The sequence below is a fragment of the Jaminaea rosea genome (assembly GCF_003144245.1).
Source record: "Jaminaea rosea strain MCA 5214 unplaced genomic scaffold BDZ90scaffold_13, whole genome shotgun sequence".
NCBI lineage: Eukaryota > Fungi > Basidiomycota > Exobasidiomycetes > Microstromatales > Jaminaea > Jaminaea rosea.
The window spans coordinates 40,268-64,641 of record NW_020289987.1 but is presented as its reverse complement, the minus strand read 5'-3'; the positions used below and the strand labels follow the sequence as shown (position 1 = coordinate 64,641).

Sequence of the window (24,374 nt, the reverse complement as noted above, 5' to 3'; positions counted from 1 at the left end):
AATACCACACCAAGCTGCTCTTTTCACACCACCACGCAGGATAGTAGCGACGCTCAATTGCGTCTGGATATCGTTGCATAGATTCTTGCTTCTCATCGAAGCGTCGAATCGGGGTGCGGGTGCCTAAGTGTACATCTGGGGGGGAGGGAACAGGGGAACAAAGATTACAAAACGATGAACGCAGCCGGAGTGGTAGCGGGGTAGGCGGTGAAGGGGGGGAGGAGGGACGGGAAAGGTCTAGGAGGAGGCGCTCAAGACGGGTGCGCCTTCGTTGAGTAGGACAGCGGGTTCATCTTCCTCCTCGTCCTGCTGCTCGCCATCATGTTGGTGTGTGAGGCCCTTGGCCTCAGACTGCTCTTCGTACACAGGCGGGGAGGTTTCCGCCTCTTCGCCTTCGAGAGGTTGCTCTACATTGGCGGTGGCGGCTGCTGCGGCTGCAGCAGCAGCAGCTTCTAATGCCGCTTCTGCTCCATCGTCGTCCTGATCGGTTTGATCATTTGCGTGGTCTTGCTGCGCTTCCTCTCCATCAGGGTTCGCGGACTGACCAGCATCCTCGGCAGGCGCCTCAAGCTGCTCGTGGCCCTCTCCATCGCCCAGGTCGTTGAGCAATTCATGGCCCTCCACCTGCTGCGCAGCTTCTGCCTCTGCCTCTGCCTCTGCTCTCGCTTGCGCTTGCGCTTCAGCCGCAGCTACCGCAGCCAAGTGCTCGACGGCTGCAATGGCATTCGCATCATCGATGGCGACGCCACCTTCCTCCTCGCCTCCTGCCTCATCATGTTGCCCCTCGCCGTCGCCCTCTTGCTGCTGCTGCTGCTGATCAGCATCATGCTGAACGAAGTCGCCATGGTCGCCTGCGGCTGCCGCAGCTGCCGCCTCATCCTGCGCCCTCTGATGCGCCTCCGCCGCCTGCTGAATAGCCTGAGCAGCCTGGGCCTGTGCAGCGAGCTGCTCTTGATGCTGATGCGCTGCAGCCGCCAGCTCCTGCGCAACACGTTGCGCCTCGTCGGCTGATACGACGCTGCTCATATCGAGGCCGCTCAGGTCTACGCCGACGTGGTGGGCGAGGTCGTGCTGGTCGTGCCCTTCGGCATGCATAACGTCGTCCACGTCCATGATTCCTCCCTCCTCACCCTCTCCATCCTCCCGCTTGCGCTTCTTCATTGGCCTATCTTCGCCGTACTCGCCATTCTCTTCTTCCTTGAATCCGTACTGACCCTGCCCGGGCGGAAGGCCTACACTCCCTGCGCTCCCCTCCGCCCTCCTCTCTTTGTTGTTCGTTCCACCGGGTTGTAAGCTACAGGGCTTGCTCAAGAATTTGCAATACACGCACTTGTTCCCCGCCTGATGGAAGCAAGGCAGCGGATTGTCGTACCCGGCACAACGATCGCAGGGATGCTCAGCGAGGGGGAATGTGTCGGCCATGTCCTGAGCGGACTTGACGTGCTTCTTGCGACCAGCAGAGACGTCTGCGCCCATTGGGAAGACGAAGCGACGATACGGTGTGCCCTCTACGGGAGGGCCGGAGCAGAAGGCGTGACCTGAGCCGGGACGATGCGTGTGCCCGCCGATGGTATTAGGATTGTTGGACGAGCCGACACGACGCTCTCGTGGGCCTTGGCTGTGCTGGTGAGAGGAAGAGCTGCCGGTCCCGGTGCCGCTCCCGCTGGCGCCTACATTGCTGCTGCTACTCGAGCTCGCTTGCTGCTGATGCTGCTGCTGCTGCTGCTGTTGATGATGACCAGAGCTGGCCGACTGCTGGTCATTGTATGCGGCGACGCTGGCTGCGTACGAAGGGTTGGAGTAGGGCGAAGCGCCAGAAGAGTACTGCTGAGCAAGTTGGCTATAGTCCCAGGCCGGGCCAGCTCCTCGCTGAGCGGCGAGAGCTGCAGCGATAGCAGATTGGGGACTGACGGCTTGGCCGATAGCTGCAGCGGCAGCGGCTGCGGCGGCAGCTGCGGCTTGGTTTGATCCGGCCACTGCTGGGTAGGACGACGGGGCGGTAGAGACTGCTGCGTAGGAGAGAACGCTCTGCAGCTGCTCTGCTGTGGTAGCGCTGATGCCATCGACGCCCGCTTCTGATGCCATGCCAAGTAGCAAGCCGGCGTCGCCAACGTGATCGCCGTTGGCTTGTGGCTTGACATCGTCGCCTTCACCCTGCTGCTCACTCTTGGCGCCATCCTCGGTCGACTCAGCGGCGGCTTGTTCTCTCGCCTGTTGCTCTAAGCGCTGCTGCTCTTGCCAGGCCTCGGCAAGCCTTTCCATGTCTTGGGCGCCGTTTGGAAAGAAGGGCAGGAAGTCGAAGGCGGTAGGCTCGGCGTGCTCTCCGGCATCGTGATGTTGCGCTTCGTTACCCTCCTCGTCGCCACCTTCATGGATGTATTGTGCAGGGTCGTCTGGAGCGTAGTGGGTAATGACCTCTTCCTCTTCGGCAGGTGGATGCTCAATGTTGGCACCTTCACCTGAGGGTTCGGCCTCGCCTCCTGCATCGCCCTCCTCATGGTGACCATTGACGTCTGCGTGGATGTATGCATGCTCATTCGCATCGTCGGAGTGATGTTGATGCTCTTTGTCCTCTGCGTGGGACGCTGAGTCCGCGATTGCTGATGTTGCTGCTGTTGCTGAATCTGCTTGGGCTTCGGGGTCACCCTCTGGTACGGTATCTGGCTGTCCGTTTACAAGAGGCTGCTCCTCCCCGTTCTGATGGTCTCCATCGTCAGCCGAATCGTGGTAGTGCCGAGTATCATCACCACCTTCTTGGTCATCATGCTCATGATGATATTGCGGATCTATCTGATTCCCATCCGCATCCTCACCATCAGATGGCGGCGGCGGTAGGACGATGTCCTCCCTATCCACCTCCTCACCTTGGTCCCCCTTTGCAACGACGACAGCGACGCCGCCGCCGTCGTCGTCGTGATGAGAAGACAAGGGAGGCGTAGGGAGCGATGCCCTTGTCCTCTTTGATGGCATCCAGGTAAGAGCCACCGGGGCCCGCTCACCACTCTATAGGGTCGGATGTATGCGCCTTGGTCTGATGGAGGGGGGTGACCTTCGCGCGGTGAGAGCGCGCACAACTTGGAGGCGGCGCCGACTTCTGACTAGACTTGGCCAGAGAGCAGGCCAGCCGCCCAACTGAAATATGGCAGGGCTTTCCCGGCTAGAAAATGGAGGGAATCTAGCGCCCTTCCTATGAAGCAACGCTCTTTGTCGGTGACAGCGGATGAAGCTCGTGAGTGAGAGTGGGTGGGTGATGATATGCGACGACGACGGACGAGGCTGGCTATCGTGAGGCAAAAAGTTCACCAGTCACTTGGTCGCTGCCTTGCCTGCCTCGTGGCGGGGCGGCCGACCGACGGACTTGGACGTGGCTCAGCCAGGCGTTTGAACTCGAGCCCCTCTGCTCTGATGCCTCTCGGCCGAGGTCCCTTGCAACTTCACGAGGCCGGCATCCTCGAGGGCGAGAGCTCATTAGGCAGGTAAAGGGGTCCACGCTGTCACGACGAGAGGGTGTCACGGTGGGCAAACCATCGCATCAGGCAGTCACAATCGCGCTGGGGAAGGGTGTCATTGAATAAAGGAGCAAATCGTCTAGCGTGATAGCGTAGTGAGGCGTCAGGAAAGCAAGAACAAGGCGGGATGTGATGTAACCAAGCAGGGGACACAAGTTGAAAATCGTCTCAAGGTGGCAGCTCAACGCCGCCGGGTATCATCGCAATGTGCGATCCTCATCGCCCCGTCTCACTGGCCCCAAAAAGCCTGATGCCCCTGAGTAGCCGTAGGAGAGAATTGGGCACTTCCACTGCCTCCGCCCATCGGCCCCGTACCCCCCGGCCCACCCATGGGAGTCAGCCCAATAGGCTCGCTCCAAGGACTCTGCGTCAATCCTCCCCCACCACTTCCCATCTGCGCGTTAGTATTAGCCTGGGGAGAGTACAGGGTGCTCGAGCTCGTCGAGTCGTGCCGCGTGTGGTGGGCTTGCTGGCCGTGGTGCTGGTGGTGAAGCTGCTGCTGCATATGGTACTGCTGCTGCTGCTGCTGTTGACTCTGCTGCGGACCCTGCGACATGCCCGTGTACGCCTGTCCAAAGGAAGGGAACTGCTGTTGGTGCGGCGAGAAAGGACCCGGACCGCCCGCCGTGCTCGCCATGCTTGACCCTGATGGTGGACCAGAGCCGCTCAGGCTCGGCGTAGATGATGCTCCGCCTTGGAAGTGACTCTGCTGCTGCTGCTGCTGCTGTTGAAGGAAGCCGTGGCCCAAGTGCTGCTGCTGCCCCTGACCTGTGTGGTGCTGGTAGTGCTTGCCCATCTCCACCGGGTTGAAGAAAAAGTCCGTGTTCACCGACCCTGCCCCGTTCGTTGGGTCCATGCCGCCCCCTGGACCGAGGAGGAAGGACGAGTTCGACGTTGAAGCTCCGCTGTTGTGCTGCGGATTGTAGAAGTGACCTTGTTGGATGTGCGGCGGTGGGAGGGACTCGAGTGTTGAAGGGGCAGAATTGGGTGGACTCATTGCATGATGCTGAGGATAGTGGTTCTGTGGCTGCTGCTGCTGCTGCTGACGCGGGGGAGCAACTCGCCCGTCCGCTGGCGAGGGAAAAGTGGCAGATGACGAGGCGGTACTGAGCGCCGTAGTGGGCACGCCTGGCCCAATGGGCGCGACAGGAACGGCAGAACCCTCATTTGCTGTGCGGCGACGTTTTCGACTACGAGACGCGCTGCTACTCGGGGTAGCTGGAGTAGTTGAGGGGACATTGAGACCCGTAACGGCTTGCTCTGGCGAGCCGATTCCGTTGTTGTGCTGCCTGACCGTGGCATTGGACATCGTAGCTGCGCGTGAACGACGGCCTGCTGCTCCTCCATCTCCTGTACCGCCACCGGAGCGTTTGGGCGTCCCTCCTGAGGCAGTCATGGTTGGGCCTGGTCGGATCACGGATACGGCTGCGTTGGCTGCGGAGCTCTTGCTGGGTGAGCGGCTCCCACGTGAGCGAATAATGTCTTCCTCATCGTCGTCATCGGAGCCTGCTTCTACCACTTCGTCGTCATCGTCGTCATCATCATCGTCGTCGTCTCCCCCCACGAGGCCCTCCCCCTCGCCTTCTTCTTCGTCCTCGACTTCGTCGTCCGGTGCAGAAAGGCAGCGTTGAATCAGCTCACGACCTTCCGTCTCCATGACAACTGGGCGAAGCTTTGGTGTACTGAAGGTGAAGACGAGACCTGTCTGTGAGACGATGAGGAGCAGTACCTGCGTACCGGTGAGGACCGAGAGTTGGTATGCCTGTGTGCATGAAGAGAAGAAAGAGAGGAGCGATTAGTGGCGAAGGCAACGGGAGCTGAACGCTCGCCCTCTTGTTCTCACCTTCTTCATCAGACCAGATTTGCGCTTGCTGAACGTGATATGTCTCCTCGAGTCGTTCTCAATGAACTGGATCTTGATCTTGCGTCTGCCAGTGACCAAGTCGCGCTCTCCCTTGACCTCAGAGCCGGTCTTGGCTGCCTTCTTCTTTGACGCCGCAGTGGGAGTGGCAGTCGCATCGTCTGTGGCCTTGGCTTTCCCACTCGTTGAGGCTTTCGGCGTAGTCTGGACGTCATCTGCGCCCTCCGTCGCGGCCGCTCTGCCCTTGCGACTCTTTGTGCTGCTGCTGTTGCTCGAGGCAGACGAGGCACTCTTGGATGGTCTGCGCGATGCGGCAGCTTTCTTGCCCTTTACTGCCGCCGAACCAGCTGTCGCGGCTATCGTACTCGTAGACGCCGATGCCCCCGCGGCTGCGCCCGCGCTCGCGCCCTTCCGCCCGGATAGAGACAGCACCTCGTCCTCATCATCATCCTCGTCATCATCGCTTCCCTCTCCCATTGGCTGGGAAGATAGCGGCATGCTGTCATGCCCTCCCATCCTTCTACCAAAGGCAGCGTGTAGCTCAGGCGGCAACAGCTGCAGATCGCCGTACGGGCTCGTGTAGTTCTGGCCAGTAGAGTCGGTAGCGTGGAAGATCATGCCGCCGCCGCCTACTCCTCCGGCCGAGCTACCGGCCGGCGAGGACATGCCTTCGACGTCGGAGAGAGAGATCGTCGAAGGTGCGATTGATTGATGGCTGCGAAAGGCTGGTGACGACAGCTGCGTGTGGTGGTAGTGATGGTGCTGTAGCGGTGGGGCTGCGACTGACATCCGAGGAGGCGCTAGTGGTTTGGGTGACTGGATGTCGAGGTGAGGAGCTCGAGAGGAGACTTGGCCTCGTCTCTGATGATCCGCTGAAGTGTCTCAGTTGGTGCAGCGTGCAAGCGCGTTGCGTTGCCTTGTCTCAGGTAGCGTGATGCGTGGTGCCTGGTGCGTGGAGCACTCGCAATGTGGTCACGGCGTTGAAACAGGAAGGTGGTGAGTGAGAGTGATAGAGGTGAGAGGTCGAGAGAGGAAGGGTGAGTGAAAAAGGAAAGAGTAGTTTGATGCGACGGACGATGCAAGAGGAGCGAGGCAACCTGGTGTTGGTGTTGGTTGTCTGTCTCTGCCTGTGCGAGCAGGGCGAGATCGAGGCTTGGCTGGTTGCCTGCCTGCCTGCCTGCCTGCCTGCCTAGCTTGCTGACAAGGAACGCAGAAGCAGCAACAACGGCGGCCGAGAACGGCGACGGGTTCGTGGCGATGATATGGATTCAATGACAGCCACTCGCGCAGCTCATCGGGCTCATGTCCCTCTCCATTCAAAGGTTGCTGGCTGCGAATTCTCGGAGAGCAAGGCGACGGACGCGAAGAAGCTCGCTCAACCTTCAACTCAAAACAACACACGGCGGACGGGCAGCCCGCTCGTCTTGAGCAGAGCCAGCCTTGTCAGTCCGCCGCCCGCCCGCCCGCCCGCCTGACGCGTGCCGTGCCGCGGCGGCCTCTGCCAATCCAACACTTCGGTGCATCACGGAGGCGTCGTCCGACATTCCCGCGTGGAGGCTTCGATGGCTGCGTGTTGCTGCGTTGCTGCGTTTTTGCAATGCACTCAGCCATTCAATCCATCGTGCGTCTGTCCGTCTGACGAGGTCGATCGATTTCATTCAAACGCTAGCAGGGCCAAATCCGCTGCGCCCTCTGGCAGACGTTGAGGTTGGCTACGACTAGGTTGAGCAACGAGCCGCAACAAGGTCGAGAGGCTCGTCTCCACGATCACAGTTGGGCTGGCGCAATGGTATCAAAGGTATTCATTCCTCTCGTCTTTCGTCTTGTGAGAAAGCAAGATGACAGTGGTAACAAGCGCAACGTCTCCTGTGGACCAGACTGACTCCGGCTAGCGGGCTGGTTAATCTAGCGACACCCTCCTCTGGGGACCGACAGGCGGCGATGTGAAGCCACCGAGCTGCTGCTGCTTCTGGTGCTGCGGGGTGTGGTATCGCCCAGTATTCGCCTGCATCACCTTGGTATTGTAGTTCGGATACGCAGATTCTTGATCTTCGTCCTCCTCGTCGATTGGACGCTGCTGCTGCTGCTGCTTCATCCCCGCCCCATAATGACCAGCAGAGTACGCCTCGGGGGAGCTTGACGCGCTCTCTCCTCCCAGCCTCTGCCTCTCTGCCGGGTCACCTGTTCCAGCATCATCGTCGTACTCGATACCAAACGGCTTACTCGCTACCTCGCTGCGGTTGCCTCCGCCTCGAATCTTGGCATCAAGCGCAGGGATGATCCCTCCCATGCTCTCGTGCGCCTCCCTCAGCCCCTTACCAAAGTTGATCGTGCACCAGATGGCCAGTGCGATCGTCGCTCCAAGCGATACGATTGAGAAGATGCTGAAGAATGTGAGCGTGAGCCGCACAGTGCGATATTGTTGCTCCGTCTCTGAGCTGAAAATTCGGGTCAGCTTCCAAATGTAATAAACCATGCCGGCCGCCATAGCGATGATGCAGAGAGTCATCAAGCTGTAGATCTCCTTGCGGACGGCGAAGGCGCTGAGGAAGAGGATGACGAGGGCGATTGGTAGGGCGGCTATTGTCAGACCAAACTCATAATCGCCGCGATCGGATACGAGGATGAGGAAGGCGATGCAGAAAGCGCCTGTGCGAGGCGCGAAGGTTGGGAAGGGGATGGTCAGTCTACTGCGTGAATGCGGCTGGGGCTCTGTCTTTGGCCGCGCGCGCACTCACTTCCAAAGAAGAAGTCGAACTTGAGGAAGCACACAAAGATCTGGTAGACGAGCATCATCCTTCTCTTGATCACATCCGCTCCAATCTTCTTGTACACCTCCCATCCAAAATCCTGCCAGAGCCTGAAGCTCAACAGCGTGAGCGGGATCTGGGCGACTCCAATGATGATGGGCGTGGCGATGAGTTGCGGTCGCACGGCAGGGTAGAGGGTGTCGACCGCTCCACACCTGCGGCGCTCGTTGAAGGGGCATGGCACGCCAGTGCCATATCGATCTTGATTGGCAAAAGCGGCCCGGACTTGGGAGACTTCCAGGCTCGCCGTAATTAGCAGCGCGATATTGTAGATGACGCATCCGACGATTTGGATGGTGTTGTGCAGCCTGAATGCGTCAAGCGCAATCACCACGAAGAACAAGGCTCCGAACACAAACAATGCCAAAAAGACGGGGACCGTCTTTGCATCCTGGGTGAGGATCTTGGTTCGTACCTCGACGATGCCAAAGACGCTCACGACCAGGCCGATGATGGCCGCTGCCTCGACTACGACGACGGCAAGAAAGAGGCCGGAGGAGAAGGATGGGATGATACCTGATCCGAGAGTTCGGCGGGGGGTGCGTAGAGCTGAACCGATGCCCCTTGATGTGGCCGAGGGGCGTGTGTTTGTAGTCGAGGCTGCGCCCGTATATGCGCTACGTGTGTCGTCTCTTCGGTTGTGTGACGCTTGCGTGTTCGTCGTAGTGACAGTAGGGCCGCGCTGCAACCCGCCATTGGCCTGGGTAGAGGTGGCATTGTTGGCGGGTGAGAGGAGTGAGGATTGCGGAGGATACGCATTGGATGCTGCATACGGGCTTGCCTCACGGTCGTGGTACCTCTGATAGTAGTCATCGGCATGCCCACCGCCATTTTGGCGCTGATAGGAGGGGTATGAAGCCATTGTAGCGCGCTATACAAGGCGGCCGATGGGAAGAGCGAGAGGATGGATGAGATTGAGGAAGGGGGAAGATAGTGAAAGTGAAAGGGGCGAGAAATAGAACGCGATGAGGAGCGGGAGTGAGTAGCTTGGAGCCTGAGCCGCGCGGGCGGGCATGCGGCGGCGGCGGCGGGCGTATGTGAATTCAACGAGGCCGTGCGTGTGTGTTGCTCGCACCGAGGCGGGCCGGGGCAGGCATCTCTCCACTTTGTGTGCGCATCTTGGCGGCGATCGTCTTGATGACTTTACCATCACTTCGACCTCGACTATGCTGCCGTCACGCTAGTCAATCAAACTAGGGTAGGGCCATTCGCTCGCCTGTACTATTCTTCTTCTTCTGGACTCGCTCGTATGGACACGCTAGCCGCCGATCTTCGACAGGCCGCCGACGATCTACTCGATGTACCCCAGGCCCGACCCGCTGAGCAGGCACGTCCCCCTCCTCGAGACCTTCCCACATATTCGTCCGCATCAAAGCTGGTACCCATAGCGTCGCCGACCGGTAGTGAGGATCGAACGACCTCTCCAATCAATTCTCACCTGGCGCCCGTTGCCGTCAGGCAGCCCATCAAGCTTGCCGGCGACGCGCTGAGCAGCGACGTGGAGGAGGATGCGGAGGATGACGATCGCTTCAAGGCTCTCTCTACAAGGACATTACCTCTTCGTCCTTCCTCCGCAAATTTGGTCGGCCAAGCATCGCCCAGCAGATCAACCTTGACCTCACCAGCATCAGCCACGGCTGAATTCTTTCGACGAGCGACAGCGTCTCCCTCGAATCGAGGGCGTGGCCACAAAGACGTCTGGCTCAATGCGCGAGGCGAGAGAGTCATCGATGGGAGCGTCGTGAGCAAGCTGGCGCTCGCAGACGGAGAGCCGGAGGACTCAGCATCATCTAGACTTGTAGCTGTGAATGGAGCAGATGAGGAGAGGGCTGGTGACGACGGCGAGACCAGCGGTAGTGGGCTCCTAGGCATGGCCTCTTCGACCTCGACTTTGCGCGCTTCTCCCTTTGACCCTTCACACGGCTCACAAAGTCGACTGCATACGCCGCGCTTCTTCATACAGAGCTTTCCAGATGCGATGCCTGCCTCGTCGTCACCACACATGGGCGCATACAGCGACGCGGAGGAGCACGCTGCAGAGATTGTAAGGTCCCAAGCATGGCCAGTCAGATCTCCTCCGTCGTCGAGCTCAAGAGTGTTCGCTCCGTCGAGCAAGCAGGAAGCAGCTGGAGTCTGTCTTACAAACATCAACAGCGACGTCGTACATCTCCATGGCAACAAGCGTGCGGAGAGGGAAGCAGAAGAGCAGCAGGCTCAGCTCTACACCGACGAGGCGCTTCGCCCTGAAGGAGAGAAGGCAGATCAAACGCTGCTTGACAGGGCGACCTCGCTCTTCACGACACAGCTCGACTCGCCGCCGCACGAGCGAAAAGAGATCGACGCCGGTCCCTCCACCCCTAGCACCAGCGCGAGGCAACCCGAAGCCAATGACCATGTGAATGATATTACTGCATCTCCCGACGAGACCGCATCTCTCCGCTCTCTCTCGCAGGGTGACTCCTCATCCCTTGTCTCCCTACCCGTCTCCAGCATCCCAGGCTCAACAGACACGTCAAGCACCTCCCGTCGGCACCTCCTCCGCCGAACAAGTAGCACAGGTTCCGCCCGTTCACGTCACTCGCGCTCCCTTTCCACCAGCAGCAACGGTGGCGGTGGTGTCTCATCAGCGAATGTATTCGCTCGAGACGTACGCGTGCGCGGCTGGTCTGAAGTGGGGGGACGTACGCGGGGCTATGTCACATTCGAAATTGTCCTCCTGACAAAGAAAGGCCTTACAATCCGGGCGCATCGGCGATACTCCAGCTTCGTCAGCTTGCGTCGCGACTTGCTCGCCGAAGCGCCTCATCACGCGCCAGCCTTGCCCGGTCTGCCACCGAAGGATGTCTTGCATAAGTTTTCGGCCAAGCATTTGGAGATGAGGAGGCTGGCATTACAGCGATGGTTGACGGGGGTCATGCTTGACGCGAGGTGGGGAGGGAGGAGGGCGTGCAGGGAATGGTTGGTTGGGAGTGAGGGGGGATGAGGGGCAAGAAGTAAAGTACAGTGGACGCAAGGTTCTTGAGGCTGAGAAGCGGCTGGGTGAGGCAAAGCGCCCTTGTGAGCTGCTCCGATGAAGGATACGCATTTGTATTTGTACATCTTTTCCCTGCTACCAAGATAAGGTCGCACTTCTCTCTTCATAATGGCCAGGCCTCTTGGCGGCAAGCGTTGATCCCTTCCTTCACTTGATGCCGCGCCACTCTGCAGGGCTGCCTGTTGCGCCCTGCCTCCTCCTTGAAGCCCTTCAACCCCTAGTCTCTACTTCCTGTTCACATCCCTACCTGCGGTAGCCTGTTGCGCTGGCTCGCCATTGAGCACTTTCTCGTACCGGCAGCTCGGCTTGTCCAGGAAAGTCAGTGACCGCACATCGAGGTAGCATGACGGAAAGCAGCAGGGCTTCAGCCTGGCTTCAAGAGTCTCCTAACGCGCAAGGATGGCCAGACGTAGGCTCAACAACGTTTCGCTGATGGATTCAATCACTGTAACCTTCCACTGACACAGCCGACCTCACGCGCAAGCGAGCCCCCATCTTTGGCGTACGTTGCGTCCACTGCGGGGCTGTACCTTCGATTGCCGTGATATTCAGCCCAGCCTAGCGAAGACTACTTCACCCACCGAAAAGCTATGCACCGCCTACCATGGTACAGTAACTAGTAACCTGCGACCACCTCGACCGCCAAGGGCAGTGCTGCTTCTCTTTCTCTCTTAATTCGGGTCTCACTTCAATCTTGACAAGATTCCCACTCCGCCGCTGCACAGGCAGGCGTCCGGCGCCACTTTTCTGCGCCGAGCTTGTGTGCCTGAGACCTGTCGTCGACATCGAGTGTCGAGTCGAAGCCCGATCGAACCGATTCCATGATTCGCCTTCCGCCGCTTCTGTCTGACGGCGATGGTCCTTCGGAGTGATCCACGCCCGTCACGACGGCGCTTGTGTGGGAGCAAGTGAAGGGGCACAGCCGCTTTTGCTCATAGCCGTGGAGGGTCGAGAAGTGTTCAAAATGGATTGAATTTGACTGAGGACTCGACGAAGCCGTTTCCTTCCCATCGCTCCCACCACATCAGGCTCTCGCCCAACAATGTTCACCCCGACGCCCCTCCTCCCACTCATCTTGCTCGGCCTCACCCCCCTCACCTCAGGCGCACCCACCACCGCCTCCTCGTCGGACGACTGCGACCTCTCGCCTCGAGCCGCGACGTACTGGCAACCCAAGCCGAACAGCACGCTTCGATGGGACTACTCGCTCGCGCAAGGCCCCACGACTGGGTTCAAGGCCTCTGATGGTTCCTCCTCGTCCACCGTTGATGTATGGGGTCTGGACCTCTTCGACACGAGCAAGGAGACGATTGCCGCATTGCAGAAGCAGGGCAAGAAGGTCGTTTGCTATTTTTCGGCGGGGAGCTATGAGGAGTGTGAGTCGCACGCGTGGCACGCACGCCGAACGGAGGGGAGACCCTCTTGCTGAATGACACGGTCGCTTCCTCGTCACGTACCCACACTCGTACAGGGCGAAGCGATGCCTCCTCCTTCCCCAAATCGACTTTGGGCAACAACCTCTCAGGTTGGGCCGGTGAGCGTTGGCTGGACGTACGTGCCAGTAGCGTACGCTCCATCATGACCAAGCGCATCGCCCTCGCGGCTAGCAAGGGCTGCAACGCCGTGGATCCGGACAATGTCGACGGGTACAATAACAAGCCGGGTTTCCCCCTCACCCAAACCGACGCAGTCAACTACGTCACTTTCCTAGCCGATCAAGCGCACGCCAAGGGACTCGCCTCGGGCCTCAAGAACGGTGCCGAGATTGTGAGCAGGGTGGTGGGTAAGGTCGATTACGCCGTTAACGAGCAGTGTGTCGAGTACGGGGAATGCGCAAGCTGGCAACCCTTCATTAAAGCCGGTAAGCCCGTATTCCACGTAGAGTACCCAAAGGGAGACGATGTTAATAACAACAAGGCTGTCAGCGCCGCGACGAAGAAGAAGGTGTGCCAGAATGCTGGAGCAAAAGGGTTCAACACCATTATCAAGAACATGAACTTGGATGGATGGATTCAGTTCTGCTAGGCAGGCGTGCACAAAGAGAGAGGTGAAATTGTAAATACATGCTCCGTCATGCGTCTCTCAAGATCCATTTCCATTCACATTCTTATTCACATCGGCCCCCTCGCCGTCTTGACGTCTCCCATCGTGCTCGTGCTCCCGCTCATTCCAGCGCCGCCGCCGCTGCCCCCTCCAGCAGTCTCGCTCTCCTCGTAAGCAGGAGGCAAACCTTCCTCCTCAGCACGTTCGAAGTCCGAGTCTACGCCACGACGCGTAATCGTGCCATCACGGCGAAGACGTGCGTGGACACCGGCACCGCCCATGCTAGGTGGGAACGATGAAGTAGCAGAGGGCGGCATGACCGCTGGCGTCGAGTTGCCCACGGGACCGCCGGGTGATGCAGGGGTTCCGCCTCCAGATCCAATGCCTGCCATACCACCACCACCAGCAGCAGGGCGGGAAGGCAGGGGCGGAGGGTGATGCGGCCTATTCATGCTTGCCCCACTGGGCCTCCTCCTCCCCAAAGTGCCACTAATCGGTCCAGGTCCATTGGGGCTCGAAGGCAGTACGGCGCCCGTTTCGGCCACCGTTGGGCCGGGAGGCGCCGAATCCTCAAAAACATTATCATCGCCATGCGCCGTGGCCGTGGCCGGTGTGGTGGTTGACGAGTCGACGGGAGGGAGAGGTACGGCCCCTACTCCTCCTGGTGCGGGAGGCGGGGAAGTGGCCGAGGATGTGCGTTCGAATGGTGGAGGGCGGGCGACTGCCTGAGGGATGTGTGAGGGGGAATGGTTCCAGCGAGGGTTGGGCGCATGCCCATCCCCCTGTGCGGGCGCTGCGGCTGCGGCTGCGGCTGCGGCGGCTGCGGCTGAGGTGGCCGGTCCACCCGCCTTGAGGTCGCTCTCTGGCAAGGGTGAGAGGGGAACAGGGGCGGAGGGAGGCAGAGGTGGGAGGACGTGCTGCTGCGCGGCCGGAGCCGTCGTAGCGCCGCCCGTAGGCGTAGAGTGCGCATCGCGAGCGTCATGGAACTCGTCATCTTCGTCGTCTTGGGCAAGCTCATGCGCATGACTGGTCCCAAATGAGGCGGCATCCGAGTGCGTGGCTGCGGGTGCACCACCAAGCGCAGTTCCCTTTGCACCTACGGCGTCGCCAGGAAGGCTAGGAACGGGCGTCCTCGACACATAAGCCTTGAGCGCTGGTTCAACCATGGCACGAACCTGTGCCGTCCTTCCGGCGCCCGACCAGCTCTTGTTCCCCACGCTATGCTTCTCAGTGGCAGGGAAGACCACAGGGTCCTCCTTATCGTCTGTGGGGACCTGTTGCATGAGCAACTTGCCATACGAAGCAACGAGGGCCAGCTTCTCCCCGTGCTCGATGTACGAGTCCATCTGCTTATCGAAGCTCTTCTGCACCTGCCTGCGCTTCAGGCGTGCCAGCTCCTCCTCGGGATGCTTTGCCTCTCCCTCCAATTGGCGCAGCTGTGCTTCCAAGTCGTCGGCCTTGGGATGGCCACCGGGCTTCTGACGCTCCCCGACGAGGGACTGGAGCTCCTTGACCACCTTGATTCGTTGGGCGCGCTTGGCGGCGAGGTCTTGCTCTGCTTGTTGGATGGCCTTGAGCTCTTGGCGTGCGGTTGCGAGGCGGGTCGAGTGCTCGGATTCTAGGTCGCCGAGGATGCTCATAATGGCCGCAAGACGGTCGGTGCTGCGCGCGCGAGAGGCGGTGGAGAGGAGAGATAGGTCAGTATATGTTCTCTCATTGAACCACTCTCCTCCTGTTCGTTCGCACTCACATGTCAGCCAAGGGCTCATCCGCCACCCCATCTACGCGATCCTGGCGTGCATGATCCTGTCCCCACTTGAACGTCTTGGCAGCAGCCGTCTTGGTCTCTCGTGCTAGGGCCTGACCATCTATGACGACGGCCTTGAGGGCGCCACGCATGACGTGGAGGGAGCGAGTCGACTCGAAACGCGGATCGAGGGAGGCGACTCCATGGCGAAGGACGTGGGGGAGCGAGCCCGTGTAGGTGAAGCCGCTCGACGTCGAGGCCGAGGACGTGGTCGTGTTGCTCGAGTCTTGTTGGTGGTGGCCAGAGCCCGTGAACGAGGCTGCAGCCTCTTGGGCACGATCGCGAGCTTTTTTGAGGAAGGAGGTTGACATGGTGTTGTGTTGGCTGAGTGTTGGGCGGAGTGATGGTTCGGACGACAAGACAGACGCTCGGGCAACTCAGCCTCTGGCGGACTCCTGGTCGCCTCGCCCACTTCTCCACCTGACAGACCAGCCACGAGAAAATCACATGGCTCGACCGCATCGTCCCGCACCGCACGAGAGCACAGCCACAGCCACAGCGCAGCACATCGCCGCCAATTCCTCCTGCTCAGTCAACTCAATCGTCCCTTCGCAGCCTTGGGCATGAATCGATCGATGGATGGATGGATGAAATGGCTCCGACATGGTGCTTTGGTATTTTCACGAAGCAAAATACGAAGAAGAGAAAGAAAGAGGGAGAGAGTGTGTGTGCAAGTGTGTGTGCGTGAGCGTGTGTGTGTGGAGGAAGACAAGAGGCAAGAGTAACAAGGAAGAAAGAGGACGGCGAAATAGGAGCGCCGCTGGCCAAGATGAACAGAAGAAATGAAAGGCTGAATGAGGCAGCAGCGGAGATTGGACGAGCGTGATGATCACTCTCACTGCTCGACACCAAATGCTCTCCCCATCTGCGCCCTGCTCCAGAGCTCGAGTCTATCACCGTATTCCTGTCCACCTCCCAGCGCCAGCGCACGCCTCTGTTGCGTTCCCCCGCTACCACTGCTGCCCCCATTTCTTCCACATGCCGTGTCGCTCTTTGTGCACACCACCGCAGCCACAATGGCCGCAATGACCAGGATAGTGATGACGATGATGATGAAGCAGATCTTTCTCTTCTTCCTCGCCGCACGCGCAGAGTTGACCGCTTTGCCCGTTGCGGCCAGACCAGCGGACATGTCCTGCTCGACGTTGACTGCCGTGGCCTCGATAGCGTTGACTTGGTCGTCTTGCTCCGAGATGAGGATGTCCATCTCTTGGAAGAGTTGGGCGAGTTCGACGATGCTGTGAACAGACAAGGGAGCGCGAAGGGTCAGTGAGCGACAGGTCAGGCTGCGAAACACGCCATCGTCGTGTCGCGCCGTACTCACGTCTTCTCGATACGCTTGATGTCCTCGTGTCTCTCTTGTACCTCACGCAGCGCACCACGAGCCTCGCCATGGCGGTTCGAGTTGAGCAGGGCCTGAGAGAAAATCTGCCCGCCAGAATCGTCGTCGAGCGCTGCCTTGACTTCTTGGGGCGTGGCATCGGGCTTGACGATGCGGAATTGACGCTCTTGGCGCTGACGATACTTTTGGCGATATTGCTGCTCAACCTCCCTGCGAGGGCGGCGAGAAGAGAAGAAAGGAGAATCAGCGAACATGTCCGCTTCTCGTCTAGCACGCTTCCTACGCTACGCACTGGTAGTTCTGGATCACCCCCTTGAACTGATTCTTCAGCGAACCAACCTGCGTCCTTCGCACATTCTTGTCTCCTCCCTCTGGCACCTTGTTGTTCTGCGCCTCCAACTTCTTGATGCGGTTCTTGACCGTGTTCGTCAGCTTGGACGTCTCTGACGAGATGCCGGACAGCTGAGCGTGAGCTTGCTGCGAGGCAGCCTCGTCGACGTTGTTGAGGGAGCGGTTGTGCAGGTCAGAGATGCGACGAACATTGTCCTCGATCTGGCGGATCATGTCCTGAATGGCTGAGATTTCGCCAAAGAAGGACTAGCGGAGCGGGGTCAAAGGGAAGGGACGCAAGTCAGCGAGCAGATTCGACGACCAGTCCTGCGCCGCGGCTTGCGCACATTCATGTCACCGGCTCCTCCAGGCTTCTCCTGCATCTCGTAGTTGTTGGCGGCGCCATTTGCAGGGACGGTGTAGGGGTCCTGCTGCGCGTAGCCGCCCTGCTGCTGGCCATAGCCCTGTTGAGGTTGACCGTAGCCAGCTTGCTGCTGGCCATAGCCTCCCTGCTGACCATATCCACCTTGCTGTTGACCGTAACCACCCTGCTGCCCATAGCCGGCCTGCGGCTGCTGCCCGTATCCCTGCTGCTGCTGACCCGCAAACCCGCCGGGCGTGTAACCCGTCTGCTGTGTCGGGTAAGCGTGCTCGCCATAGCCGTTGTTACCACCTCCGTATCCACCGTAACCACCAGCTCCACCGCCTCCTGCCTGCTGCGCCTGCGTCCAGAGAGATCAAAAGGAAGAGGATGTCAGCTTTGCGGCTCGCTCGTCTCACCTCTCCGAGAGAAGCCGCTGCTACTTACCCTCATTGCTGCGAGCCTGTCACGAGCCATGATACAGTCTTTCTAGCTTCGTCGAGGATGTCGAGAGGTAGATGGTGTCGTCGGCAGGTGCAGCGTCGAGATTATCGTGGCTACGCGTTTGACCTCTTTGGACGTGCGTATGTTGATGCAATCGCCAAGAAGAGTGCGCTGAGGCAACGTCGTTTGTCCTTCGAGTCGTGATTCGGTGATCCTGCCGACGATGATACGAAGCTAGCTCGTGCCTAGGATTGCGAGCAAGGGGAGCAATACGAAAGAGCAAAGGCGGCGCCGAGCGTTGCTGGTAGTGAGTTGGGAAAGAGGAAGGTGAGGTAGGTTGAGTCTGGATCGAGTTGAGTGGCTCAGGTCCGTCCGGCCTGCGTGTGCCTTGAGTCTCAACCTCGACCACGACCTTGGTTGGCTGCTGCCCCGTTCGTCCGTTGTCCGGTGAGCCAGTCTCCGAGTCGAGGCGAGGCGAGGAGAGCGGCGCCTGGCGCCCGCCCGCCCGCTCCAAGCTTTGTGAGCTTGATTGACAGGCCTCGTGCCTCCTCCGCCCTGTGGGCGCCACCCCTCGCAGGGCAAAGCCTCGTGTTCTGTTCTTGTTGCCCCTCTTCAACGCACGCACGCCAGCCACCTGCCTCCCCGCTCAGCGAAAGCGAGAAGAAAAAGCAGGCGGCAACGACAATCACGAGGAAACAGGTGGCAACAGATCGTCGTTGGCCGCAAAGCAAGACCAAAGGCTCAGATAGGCAGCGTCGCCGACATCCTAAGCACAGCCAAGTCAGGACTAGGGAGAAGCCGGATTGTGTTGCAGTCGCACTACGGTCTTCTCGCCGCGTGCCCGAATGAAGGACACTGGGTTGCACCACCGTGGCGAGCAAGACGAAGAGGAGGAAGAGCTGTGGCCGCCAGCCCCGACAAAGATTGACTCGCTCCCCTTGACGCCCTCCGAATACCAGCGCTATGGTCGTCAAATGATCCTCCCTGGGTTTGGCGGCTTGCCGGCTCAGCTCATCCTGAAACGCTCCCGTGTCCTCGTCGTAGGCGCAGGAGGTTTAGGCTGCCCAGCTGTGCAGTACCTGGCTCTGGGCGGGGTTGGACACATCACCGTGGTGGATCACGATGTGGTTGAGAGGAGCAACCTGGCTAGGCAATGTCTGCATACCGAAAAGAGAATCGGGATGAGCAAGGCCGAAAGCATCCGGGTGGCCGTAGAGGCGTGAGTGGTACTTGCGGTACGCGACAATGCGACACGCGACGCTCAACATCGTGCAGTCTCGTCCCGCTGACAACTTCCCTACTGCCCGGCTCGCGCCCACACCTCAGCTTGAATCCTCACGTCACTCTTGCACCAATCACGCAGCAATTCACAGCATCAAACGCCCTTCCCCTCGTCTCCTCCCATGACTTAGTGCTAGACTGCACGGACAACCCACTCACTCGCTACCTTATCAACGACGCCGCAGTCTTGTGCGGCAAGGCCGTGGTATCGGGCGCGGCACAGGGGTTAGAAGGGCAGCTCGTTGTACTACATCGCGAGCTATACGACATCAACGGCGCTGGGAGCTCGGGCCGCGGGCCATGCTATCGCTGCCTCTTCCCAGTAGCCCCCCGCCCTCAAGACGTGACCGACTGTAGCGAGGGCGGCGTGCTGGGGACTATCACTGGTCTGGTGGGGACGTTGCAGGCTAATGAGACGATCAAGTTGCTCCTCGAAGGGCTGCATCGCTCAGCAGACGGAAATGGGGAGGGCTCACCATCTCCACCGACGCCTACGATGCTCCTGGCCAGCCCAATGAGCGTCGCCTCCTCGACGCTCTTTCGAAGCATCAAGCTCCGCCCACGCCGCACTGATTGTCGAGTCTGCGGTGATGAGACGGCGCTCACGGCAAAGGGGCTGCGTCGTATCTCCTCCTTGGAAGAGGAGGACTATATCTCCTTCTGCGGGCTTGCCACCCTACCGCCAACAGGACCAGGTACTGAGGTCGAGGATTACGAGCGACGTGCGAGGACGAGCGTGCAAGACCTAACAAACTTGCCACGACGACCGCGATTGGTCGTTGACGTACGGACTGAAGAGGAGTGGAGCATCATTCGACTACCGAGAGGTGTGAATACGATCAGTGAGTGTCGCGCGACGGCCTTGCGGGCAAAGCAGAGGGGAAGCAAGCAAGCTGACAAAGAAGAGCTGTCCCTCTCTCTCTCCACCAGACGTACCGTGGTCTTCAATACGAAGTGATCCACAGACGTCACTCGCAAAGATTCAGGAGGCTCTCGGTCCTGCCTCGGACAACGACGACGACGTCGACGATGCTGGACCGCTAGACGTTCCAGTCCTCTGCAAGCGCGGCAATGACTCCAAGATGGCCGTCGCGGCACTTGAGCAGCTCGTTGCCGTCGCGGACCGCGATGAACAAGAACGAGCGACCTCGTCGAGGAGGCAGCTGCGCTTCGTAGACATCACCGGCGGGCTGACGGCGTGGAGTAAGCAGGTAGACCCTGGTTTCCCAATGTACTGAGGTGCGCCGTAGCGCTGTCACGCACGAGCGTCATCATCGTCATCGTCATCGTCATCGCCTTGCCCCAGCTACTCAGGTGTATCTCGAATGTCTGATTGACATGACATGACATGGCGCGAAGTGTGCCTCTTCCCTCGAGTACATGCGTCGTCGTGAACACAGGCCCTCATGGCCTGCCCATCATTGGCCTTCACTCTCCATCACGCTGCCTCCTTCTTTGCCTCGCTCTGATGCGCTTCAGCGATCCTCAGCCCACTCGTTCTCCTTGCGAATCTGGGCCTCCTCCTCGGGTGTAAAGTCGTTCTGGATATTAAAGAGACGACGAATCTCCTCGGGCGTCTTGCCCTTGATCATATTAGCGCTGTGCGGGCGAGGGAGCGAGCGAGCGAAGGGGAGGCACAACCAGTCAGTACTCACGACCTCTCTCTCTCACACGGCGACGGACTGCAGAGATCGAGGAGCTACGTACACCGTCTTGCAGCCAACGTCGAGCAAGGGCTTGATATCGAGGTAGTTGGCGGCCAAGATGATCTCGAATAGCATCTCCTGGTCGACGGAGATGAACTTCTGGTCCCATTCGCTGATGTCCGTTAGGCGCTTGCGGGACTCTTCGCCCTCGTCCGTGGGGAGGACGGGTTCGTGGCGATGGTGGCCACAGTACTCGAGGACCTGCGTGGACAAAGGATCGAGTGTCAGCATACACGATGACGGGTTGTGAGCGTATTCGACCGCGCAATGCTCACCTTCTTGAGGACGTTGCTGGTGACATTAGGGAGGGGAATGGGCATGTCCGAGTCTCCAAGGTCTGTGCGAGCGAGTCGGAAAGAGGGAAGCCAGAGAGTCAATCACCATGTATGCCCACAGCGTGCCAGGCTTGGGGGATGCGCGCCCGCTACTCACCATCGAGCATCTGCTTGATCAGGAGGGATCGCTCAGCCACATCCTTATCGACGGTGAAGCGCTCTTGGTCCGAGGTCTCGAGGACAACCATCTTGAAGGGCTGATCAGAGGGAGTTGTAGTTAGTAGGTGGTGATGGAGTGTGGAGTCGAGATGTCGTCGAGAGATGATTGCAGCTCGATGGTCGTCCTCCTCCGCTCGGACCACAGGCCAAAGCAATGCCATCCTCTGCTCCCGCTCGCGTGGCGCCAATTCAGCCACCGTCCAGCTGTGGACCGCGTGGCGTCCATTGCCTCCGCCCGTCTGTCCGCTCGCCCTCTCGTCGACTCGGCGCGTCTCGTTGCTATCGTCGACGACGACGAAGACCAAGGACCATCCCACCCCCAACCTCGTCCCTGCATCACTTTCGCTATTCAGAGCAGCGCGCCATGCATTCATCCAGGAGGTCAGGACCAGCTGGCAACGGCAACCAGCGCGGCCCGCAGAGGAGCGCCAGCGGTAACATGGCAAGGCAGAATGCGGCGCCTTACAGCGTAAGTCTCAGCGCGACAAGGAAGCATTCATGCTGAGCAACCAGCAGTGGACTGACCACTTCATTTCATACACTCCCTTGTCACTCTCACAGCGCCCCAACGCCCCCTCGCAGAGCTACCCACCTTCTCAAATCACCATCAGGGGAGCCTCGAGCCTCCCAACGCAAGTCCTCGTCTCGAACCTGGCACGCGGAACCTCTTCAGAGGACATTCGTCAGACCTTCCTTCAATTCGTGAGCTACCTCGGCCCCGCTCCAAGAACAGCCTTCGCCCTGTCACTACGGCTAATGCACAGTACTCACCCTCTTCGTATCATCGCGCTCTCAGGGCGACATTATCCGCGTCAAGGACCGCAAATCCAACAACAACACCGACGATCGCTCCGTCGCGTACGAGGTCCTCTTCGAAGACAAGCCCGCGGCGCAAAAGGCCGTCGAGCAGCTAGACGGGGTCCTCGCTGACGGTCGCATCCTCTCCGTCGTCATCGAGTCGGACCATAGCAGCAATGTACCCGTCGCTCCACGCGGTACAACGAGCGCCGTAGCCCAAGCTGCTTCGGCGGCTGCCGCTGCAGGTTCGGGGGGTGCGACGCCGCCTACTGGGCCGAGGAATGCGAATTCGAGACGATCTGGTCAGAATGAGGGGCACGGCGGTGCGCAGCAGCAGCAGCAGCAGCAGCGTCGCGAGCTCATCACTCCAGCTATCGCCGCTAAGCAAGCTGCTCAGCAAGCGGCAGCGGCCGTCATTCCTCGTGGACCCGCTGCTGCTGCTTCTGCTGCCAATGGTCGCGGCGGGCACGGCCACCAGCAGCAGGTCATGACCGCTCGAGATCGCAAAGCTATCGCGGCTGCTGCTCACCAGGGGGCTACGGCTGCCGCTTTGGCCGCTGCTCAACGCGCAGGCAGAGGAGCGGCGCCCGTTGGGCCAGGTGGCAGGGGACAGACGGGAGCGCCTACTGCGCCGTCCTTGGCGAGTAGGCTTGGTGGGTTGCCCCTGGCTCAGCGACTTGGTGGCGTCAAGGGGCAGCCGGGCGCGAATGGCAAGGGTGGAGCAGGCGCCGGTAGCGACCTGTGAGTGCAAAGCGGCGAGACGAGAGCGTTGAATTGGATTGCTGACACCTTTGTTCTCTCGCCCATCCATTGCCAGCACAAACCTCGAAGCAAAGAAGACGAAGCGAGCAGCAAAGAAGGCAGCGGCGGCGGCAGCTGCTCAGACTTCATCAGATGGAGCAGCTCAGCCTGCGGTCAAGAAGAGGCCTCGAGGAGGCAAGAAGGCCAAAGCGGGGGCGGCAACGGGCAACAACGGTAGTGGTGGTAGCGGAGGCATGGAGATTGATTGAAGCTGAGAACGCGACAGGCAGGCAGCCATTCTATTGCAACCAACTCGTCAAGACCAGTGCGTCGATCATGCAAATTGTACACGATATGCTCTTTTCTCTCTCGGTGCCCTCACGGCTACCACATGCCAGCGGCGCTGATCTGGCCCTCGTCCTTGATGATCAAGCGTACCTTGCGGTGCGCCTCGGGCGTTCCACTTCGACGAAGCCATGCGTCCAGTCGCGCAGGCGTAACCGCGACCCCCTGCTCCTTGATCTCTCCTCGTCGCTTCCTGAGAGCCTCGCCCAATGAGACGACGGAGGCGCGAAGCACATTGTACTCGTCTGCCGTCAAGACCACCCTCTGCGCATGCTCAGAAGCCTGTCCCTTCGACGAAAGCACGTTGCGCAGCTTGGCCAGTCCCGGCGAAGAGGCAGACCCCTCTTCTTCATCAAGTCGAAGAACGCCTCGAGCCACCAGGCTCTCGACGACAAAACCGTCCGCGAGCAATGGCAAGTCCTCATCCAGACTCGAAGTCGTCGGTAGCCAAGGCAGCTTGCTCCTCTCCTCCTCGTCCGCGCCCGAGAAGCGCAGTACGAGTGCGCAGAGGAGGTACCAGGCGTTCTTGTAGAGATGCAGCGGGACGTCTTCTCCTCCTCGTTGCGGGTGCGAGACAGTGTACGAATCGGCGCCGAAGTCGAGGGGAAGGAACGAGGCGAGCTAAAGTGGTGCGCCGAGGGCAGAGCCTTGCAATCAGCTACGTTACCTCGACCACCGACATGAGCCTGCAATACTCACCCGGCGCACAAACGTCCCCATTGCCTCCTCCTCGCTCCCCATCCCCTTGCACTGCCGCAGTGTCTCAGCAACAAAAGCCCCCAAATCAACGTAGCGACTCTCCACCAACCTCTTGCCTACCCGATTCAAGCACTCCGTCAACCTCTTGACCACTTCACTCCCCGGACCCCCACGCTCAGCCAACGTGGCAACGGGTATATGCTCCACCTTCCTCTCCACGTGAATCTTGAGGTTGAGCACCTCTGCTACCTCGTTCTCCTGGATCCCGGCAAGATGGCCAGCGGAGAGTGGGGAGGGGGCAGAGAGGTGATTGGAGGGTGGGGCAGAGAGGTAAAGGCCTAGCAGGAGTTGACGGGTTAGCATGGCTGGGCTGGGTGGTGGTGAGCCCGGCGTGTCAGAAGGGAGGGCATCGATGTGCTTTTGGAGGGGGGACAGGATGGAGAGGAGGGCAATGAGGGAGATGAAGTTGAGTTCTGCGCCGAGAGAGTCCCAGCGGAGGGGGAGGGAGAGGGAGTAGTCGCGTAGTGAGGGCGGTTGGCGAGAGTAGGAGGAAGAGGCTATGGATTGGAGGAGAGCATCAATAGCTGCTTCGTCGAGGGCCAGGCTACATTGCGTGCAGCTGGAGCGCACTTCTCTGAGAAGGGTGGAAGCTGATGGGAGCAGTGGCGGCTCAGCTGATATTGAGGGCATTGTTCGAGAGTTGGATTGGTGGTCAAAGCGCTGCGTATGCCTGCGAAGCTTGATTTTCGACTCTCGAGTGGAGCTGAGC

The 24,374-nt window shown here is 59.8% G+C and overlaps 11 protein-coding genes across 11 annotated transcripts; 4 read left to right on the top strand and 7 right to left on the bottom strand.

The window, feature by feature from the left end:
* Positions 1 to 39: 39 nt before the first annotated feature.
* Positions 40 to 3,296, bottom strand: BDZ90DRAFT_233721 (hypothetical protein). The gene has a single exon (XM_025506739.1). It carries the CDS (start codon positions 2,968 to 2,970, stop codon positions 238 to 240), a length of 2,733 nt encoding a protein of 910 aa, XP_025360324.1. The 5' UTR covers positions 2,971 to 3,296; the 3' UTR covers positions 40 to 237.
* A 1,813-nt stretch (positions 3,297 to 5,109) lies between these two features.
* On the bottom strand, positions 5,110 to 5,847 carry BDZ90DRAFT_222879 (SRF-TF-domain-containing protein; the record flags this gene model as incomplete). The annotated part of the gene is made up of 2 exons (XM_025504545.1): positions 5,110 to 5,271; positions 5,353 to 5,847. Coding segments are annotated over 2 exons (657 nt in total), but the record flags the coding sequence as incomplete, so codon positions are not given.
* A 1,215-nt stretch (positions 5,848 to 7,062) lies between these two features.
* Positions 7,063 to 9,147, bottom strand: BDZ90DRAFT_233718 (hypothetical protein). The gene is made up of 2 exons (XM_025506738.1): positions 8,109 to 9,147; positions 7,063 to 8,019 (listed from the first exon to the last, which is right to left on the bottom strand). The coding sequence occupies exons 1-2, from the start codon at positions 9,040 to 9,042 to the stop codon at positions 7,271 to 7,273; spliced, it is 1,683 nt and encodes a 560-aa protein (XP_025360322.1). The 5' UTR covers positions 9,043 to 9,147; the 3' UTR covers positions 7,063 to 7,270.
* Positions 9,148 to 9,298: 151 nt separating this feature from the next.
* On the top strand, positions 9,299 to 11,603 carry BDZ90DRAFT_233717 (hypothetical protein). The gene has a single exon (XM_025506737.1). The coding sequence runs from the start codon at positions 9,430 to 9,432 to the stop codon at positions 11,161 to 11,163; it is 1,734 nt and encodes a 577-aa protein (XP_025360321.1). The 5' UTR covers positions 9,299 to 9,429; the 3' UTR covers positions 11,164 to 11,603.
* A 653-nt stretch (positions 11,604 to 12,256) lies between these two features.
* Positions 12,257 to 13,340, top strand: BDZ90DRAFT_254898 (hypothetical protein; the record flags this gene model as incomplete). The annotated part of the gene is made up of 2 exons (XM_025507839.1): positions 12,257 to 12,590; positions 12,686 to 13,340. The coding sequence occupies 2 exons, from the start codon at positions 12,257 to 12,259 to the stop codon at positions 13,237 to 13,239; spliced, it is 888 nt and encodes a 295-aa protein (XP_025360320.1). The 3' UTR covers positions 13,240 to 13,340.
* BDZ90DRAFT_261913 (hypothetical protein) lies at positions 13,326 to 15,375 on the bottom strand (the record flags this gene model as incomplete). Its single annotated transcript, XM_025508422.1, has 2 exons — positions 13,326 to 14,919; positions 15,008 to 15,375. The coding sequence occupies 2 exons, from the start codon at positions 15,373 to 15,375 to the stop codon at positions 13,326 to 13,328; spliced, it is 1,962 nt and encodes a 653-aa protein (XP_025360319.1).
* Positions 15,376 to 15,722: 347 nt separating this feature from the next.
* On the bottom strand, positions 15,723 to 17,843 carry BDZ90DRAFT_233714 (t-SNARE). Its single transcript, XM_025506736.1, has 5 exons — positions 17,545 to 17,843; positions 17,084 to 17,458; positions 16,699 to 17,003; positions 16,389 to 16,616; positions 15,723 to 16,302 (listed from the first exon to the last, which is right to left on the bottom strand). The coding sequence occupies exons 1-5, from the start codon at positions 17,572 to 17,574 to the stop codon at positions 15,900 to 15,902; spliced, it is 1,341 nt and encodes a 446-aa protein (XP_025360318.1). The 5' UTR covers positions 17,575 to 17,843; the 3' UTR covers positions 15,723 to 15,899.
* Positions 17,844 to 18,386: 543 nt separating this feature from the next.
* BDZ90DRAFT_222898 (hypothetical protein) lies at positions 18,387 to 20,060 on the top strand (the record flags this gene model as incomplete). Its single annotated transcript, XM_025504547.1, has 4 exons — positions 18,387 to 18,760; positions 18,868 to 19,754; positions 19,867 to 19,931; positions 19,986 to 20,060. 4 exons carry the CDS (start codon positions 18,387 to 18,389, stop codon positions 20,058 to 20,060), a joined length of 1,401 nt encoding a protein of 466 aa, XP_025360317.1.
* BDZ90DRAFT_242658 (putative negative regulator sulfur controller-3) lies at positions 20,008 to 21,074 on the bottom strand. Its single transcript, XM_025507418.1, has 4 exons — positions 20,961 to 21,074; positions 20,804 to 20,865; positions 20,530 to 20,729; positions 20,008 to 20,421 (listed from the first exon to the last, which is right to left on the bottom strand). Exons 1-4 carry the CDS (start codon positions 21,049 to 21,051, stop codon positions 20,298 to 20,300), a joined length of 477 nt encoding a protein of 158 aa, XP_025360316.1. The 5' UTR covers positions 21,052 to 21,074; the 3' UTR covers positions 20,008 to 20,297.
* A 222-nt stretch (positions 21,075 to 21,296) lies between these two features.
* Positions 21,297 to 23,003, top strand: BDZ90DRAFT_60258 (hypothetical protein). The gene is made up of 5 exons (XM_025509714.1): positions 21,297 to 21,491; positions 21,584 to 21,724; positions 21,819 to 22,028; positions 22,293 to 22,561; positions 22,638 to 23,003. Exons 1-5 carry the CDS (start codon positions 21,387 to 21,389, stop codon positions 22,828 to 22,830), a joined length of 918 nt encoding a protein of 305 aa, XP_025360315.1. The 5' UTR covers positions 21,297 to 21,386; the 3' UTR covers positions 22,831 to 23,003.
* BDZ90DRAFT_233713 (hypothetical protein) lies at positions 22,809 to 24,316 on the bottom strand. The gene is made up of 2 exons (XM_025506735.1): positions 23,606 to 24,316; positions 22,809 to 23,527 (listed from the first exon to the last, which is right to left on the bottom strand). The coding sequence occupies exons 1-2, from the start codon at positions 24,293 to 24,295 to the stop codon at positions 22,946 to 22,948; spliced, it is 1,272 nt and encodes a 423-aa protein (XP_025360314.1). The 5' UTR covers positions 24,296 to 24,316; the 3' UTR covers positions 22,809 to 22,945.
* Between the last annotated feature and the right edge of the window lie 58 nt (positions 24,317 to 24,374).

Excerpts from the sequence above, each read along its gene's own strand:
- BDZ90DRAFT_233718 (XM_025506738.1), bottom strand. The coding sequence starts at position 9,042 with ATGGCTTCATACCCCTCCTATCAGCGCCAAAATGGCGGTGGGCATGCC. Across the intron at positions 8,020-8,108 it reads GTTCGACTTCTTCTTTGGAA|GCGCTTTCTGCATCGCCTTC; the intron begins GTGAGTGCGCGC and ends CGCCTCGCACAG.
- BDZ90DRAFT_233714 (XM_025506736.1), bottom strand. The coding sequence starts at position 17,574 with ATGGCTCGTGACAGGCTCGCAGCAATGAGG. Across the intron at positions 17,004-17,083 it reads GAGGAGCCGGTGACATGAAT|TCCTTCTTTGGCGAAATCTC; the intron begins GTGCGCAAGCCG and ends CCGCTCCGCTAG. Across the intron at positions 16,617-16,698 it reads GGGGTGATCCAGAACTACCA|GGAGGTTGAGCAGCAATATC; the intron begins GTGCGTAGCGTA and ends CCGCCCTCGCAG.
- BDZ90DRAFT_60258 (XM_025509714.1), top strand. The coding sequence starts at position 21,387 with ATGCATTCATCCAGGAGGTCAGGACCAGCTGGCAACGGCAACCAGCGC. Across the intron at positions 21,725-21,818 it reads GTCAGACCTTCCTTCAATTC|GGCGACATTATCCGCGTCAA; the intron begins GTGAGCTACCTC and ends TCGCGCTCTCAG. Across the intron at positions 22,029-22,292 it reads CTCCACGCGGTACAACGAGC|CACCAGCAGCAGGTCATGAC; the intron begins GCCGTAGCCCAA and ends GGCGGGCACGGC.
- BDZ90DRAFT_233713 (XM_025506735.1), bottom strand. The coding sequence starts at position 24,295 with ATGCCCTCAATATCAGCTGAGCCGCCACTGCTCCCATCAGCTTCCACC. Across the intron at positions 23,528-23,605 it reads TGGGGACGTTTGTGCGCCGG|CTCGCCTCGTTCCTTCCCCT; the intron begins GTGAGTATTGCA and ends GCACCACTTTAG.
- BDZ90DRAFT_233717 (XM_025506737.1), top strand. The coding sequence starts at position 9,430 with ATGGACACGCTAGCCGCCGATCTTCGACAGGCCGCCGACGATCTACTC.
- BDZ90DRAFT_233721 (XM_025506739.1), bottom strand. The coding sequence starts at position 2,970 with ATGCCATCAAAGAGGACAAGGGCATCGCTCCCTACGCCTCCCTTGTCT.
- BDZ90DRAFT_242658 (XM_025507418.1), bottom strand. The coding sequence starts at position 21,051 with ATGGTTGTCCTCGAGACCTCGGACCAAGAGCGCTTCACCGTCGATAAG. Across the intron at positions 20,866-20,960 it reads GATCAAGCAGATGCTCGATG|ACCTTGGAGACTCGGACATG; the intron begins GTGAGTAGCGGG and ends TCGCTCGCACAG. Across the intron at positions 20,730-20,803 it reads CCAGCAACGTCCTCAAGAAG|GTCCTCGAGTACTGTGGCCA; the intron begins GTGAGCATTGCG and ends TTGTCCACGCAG.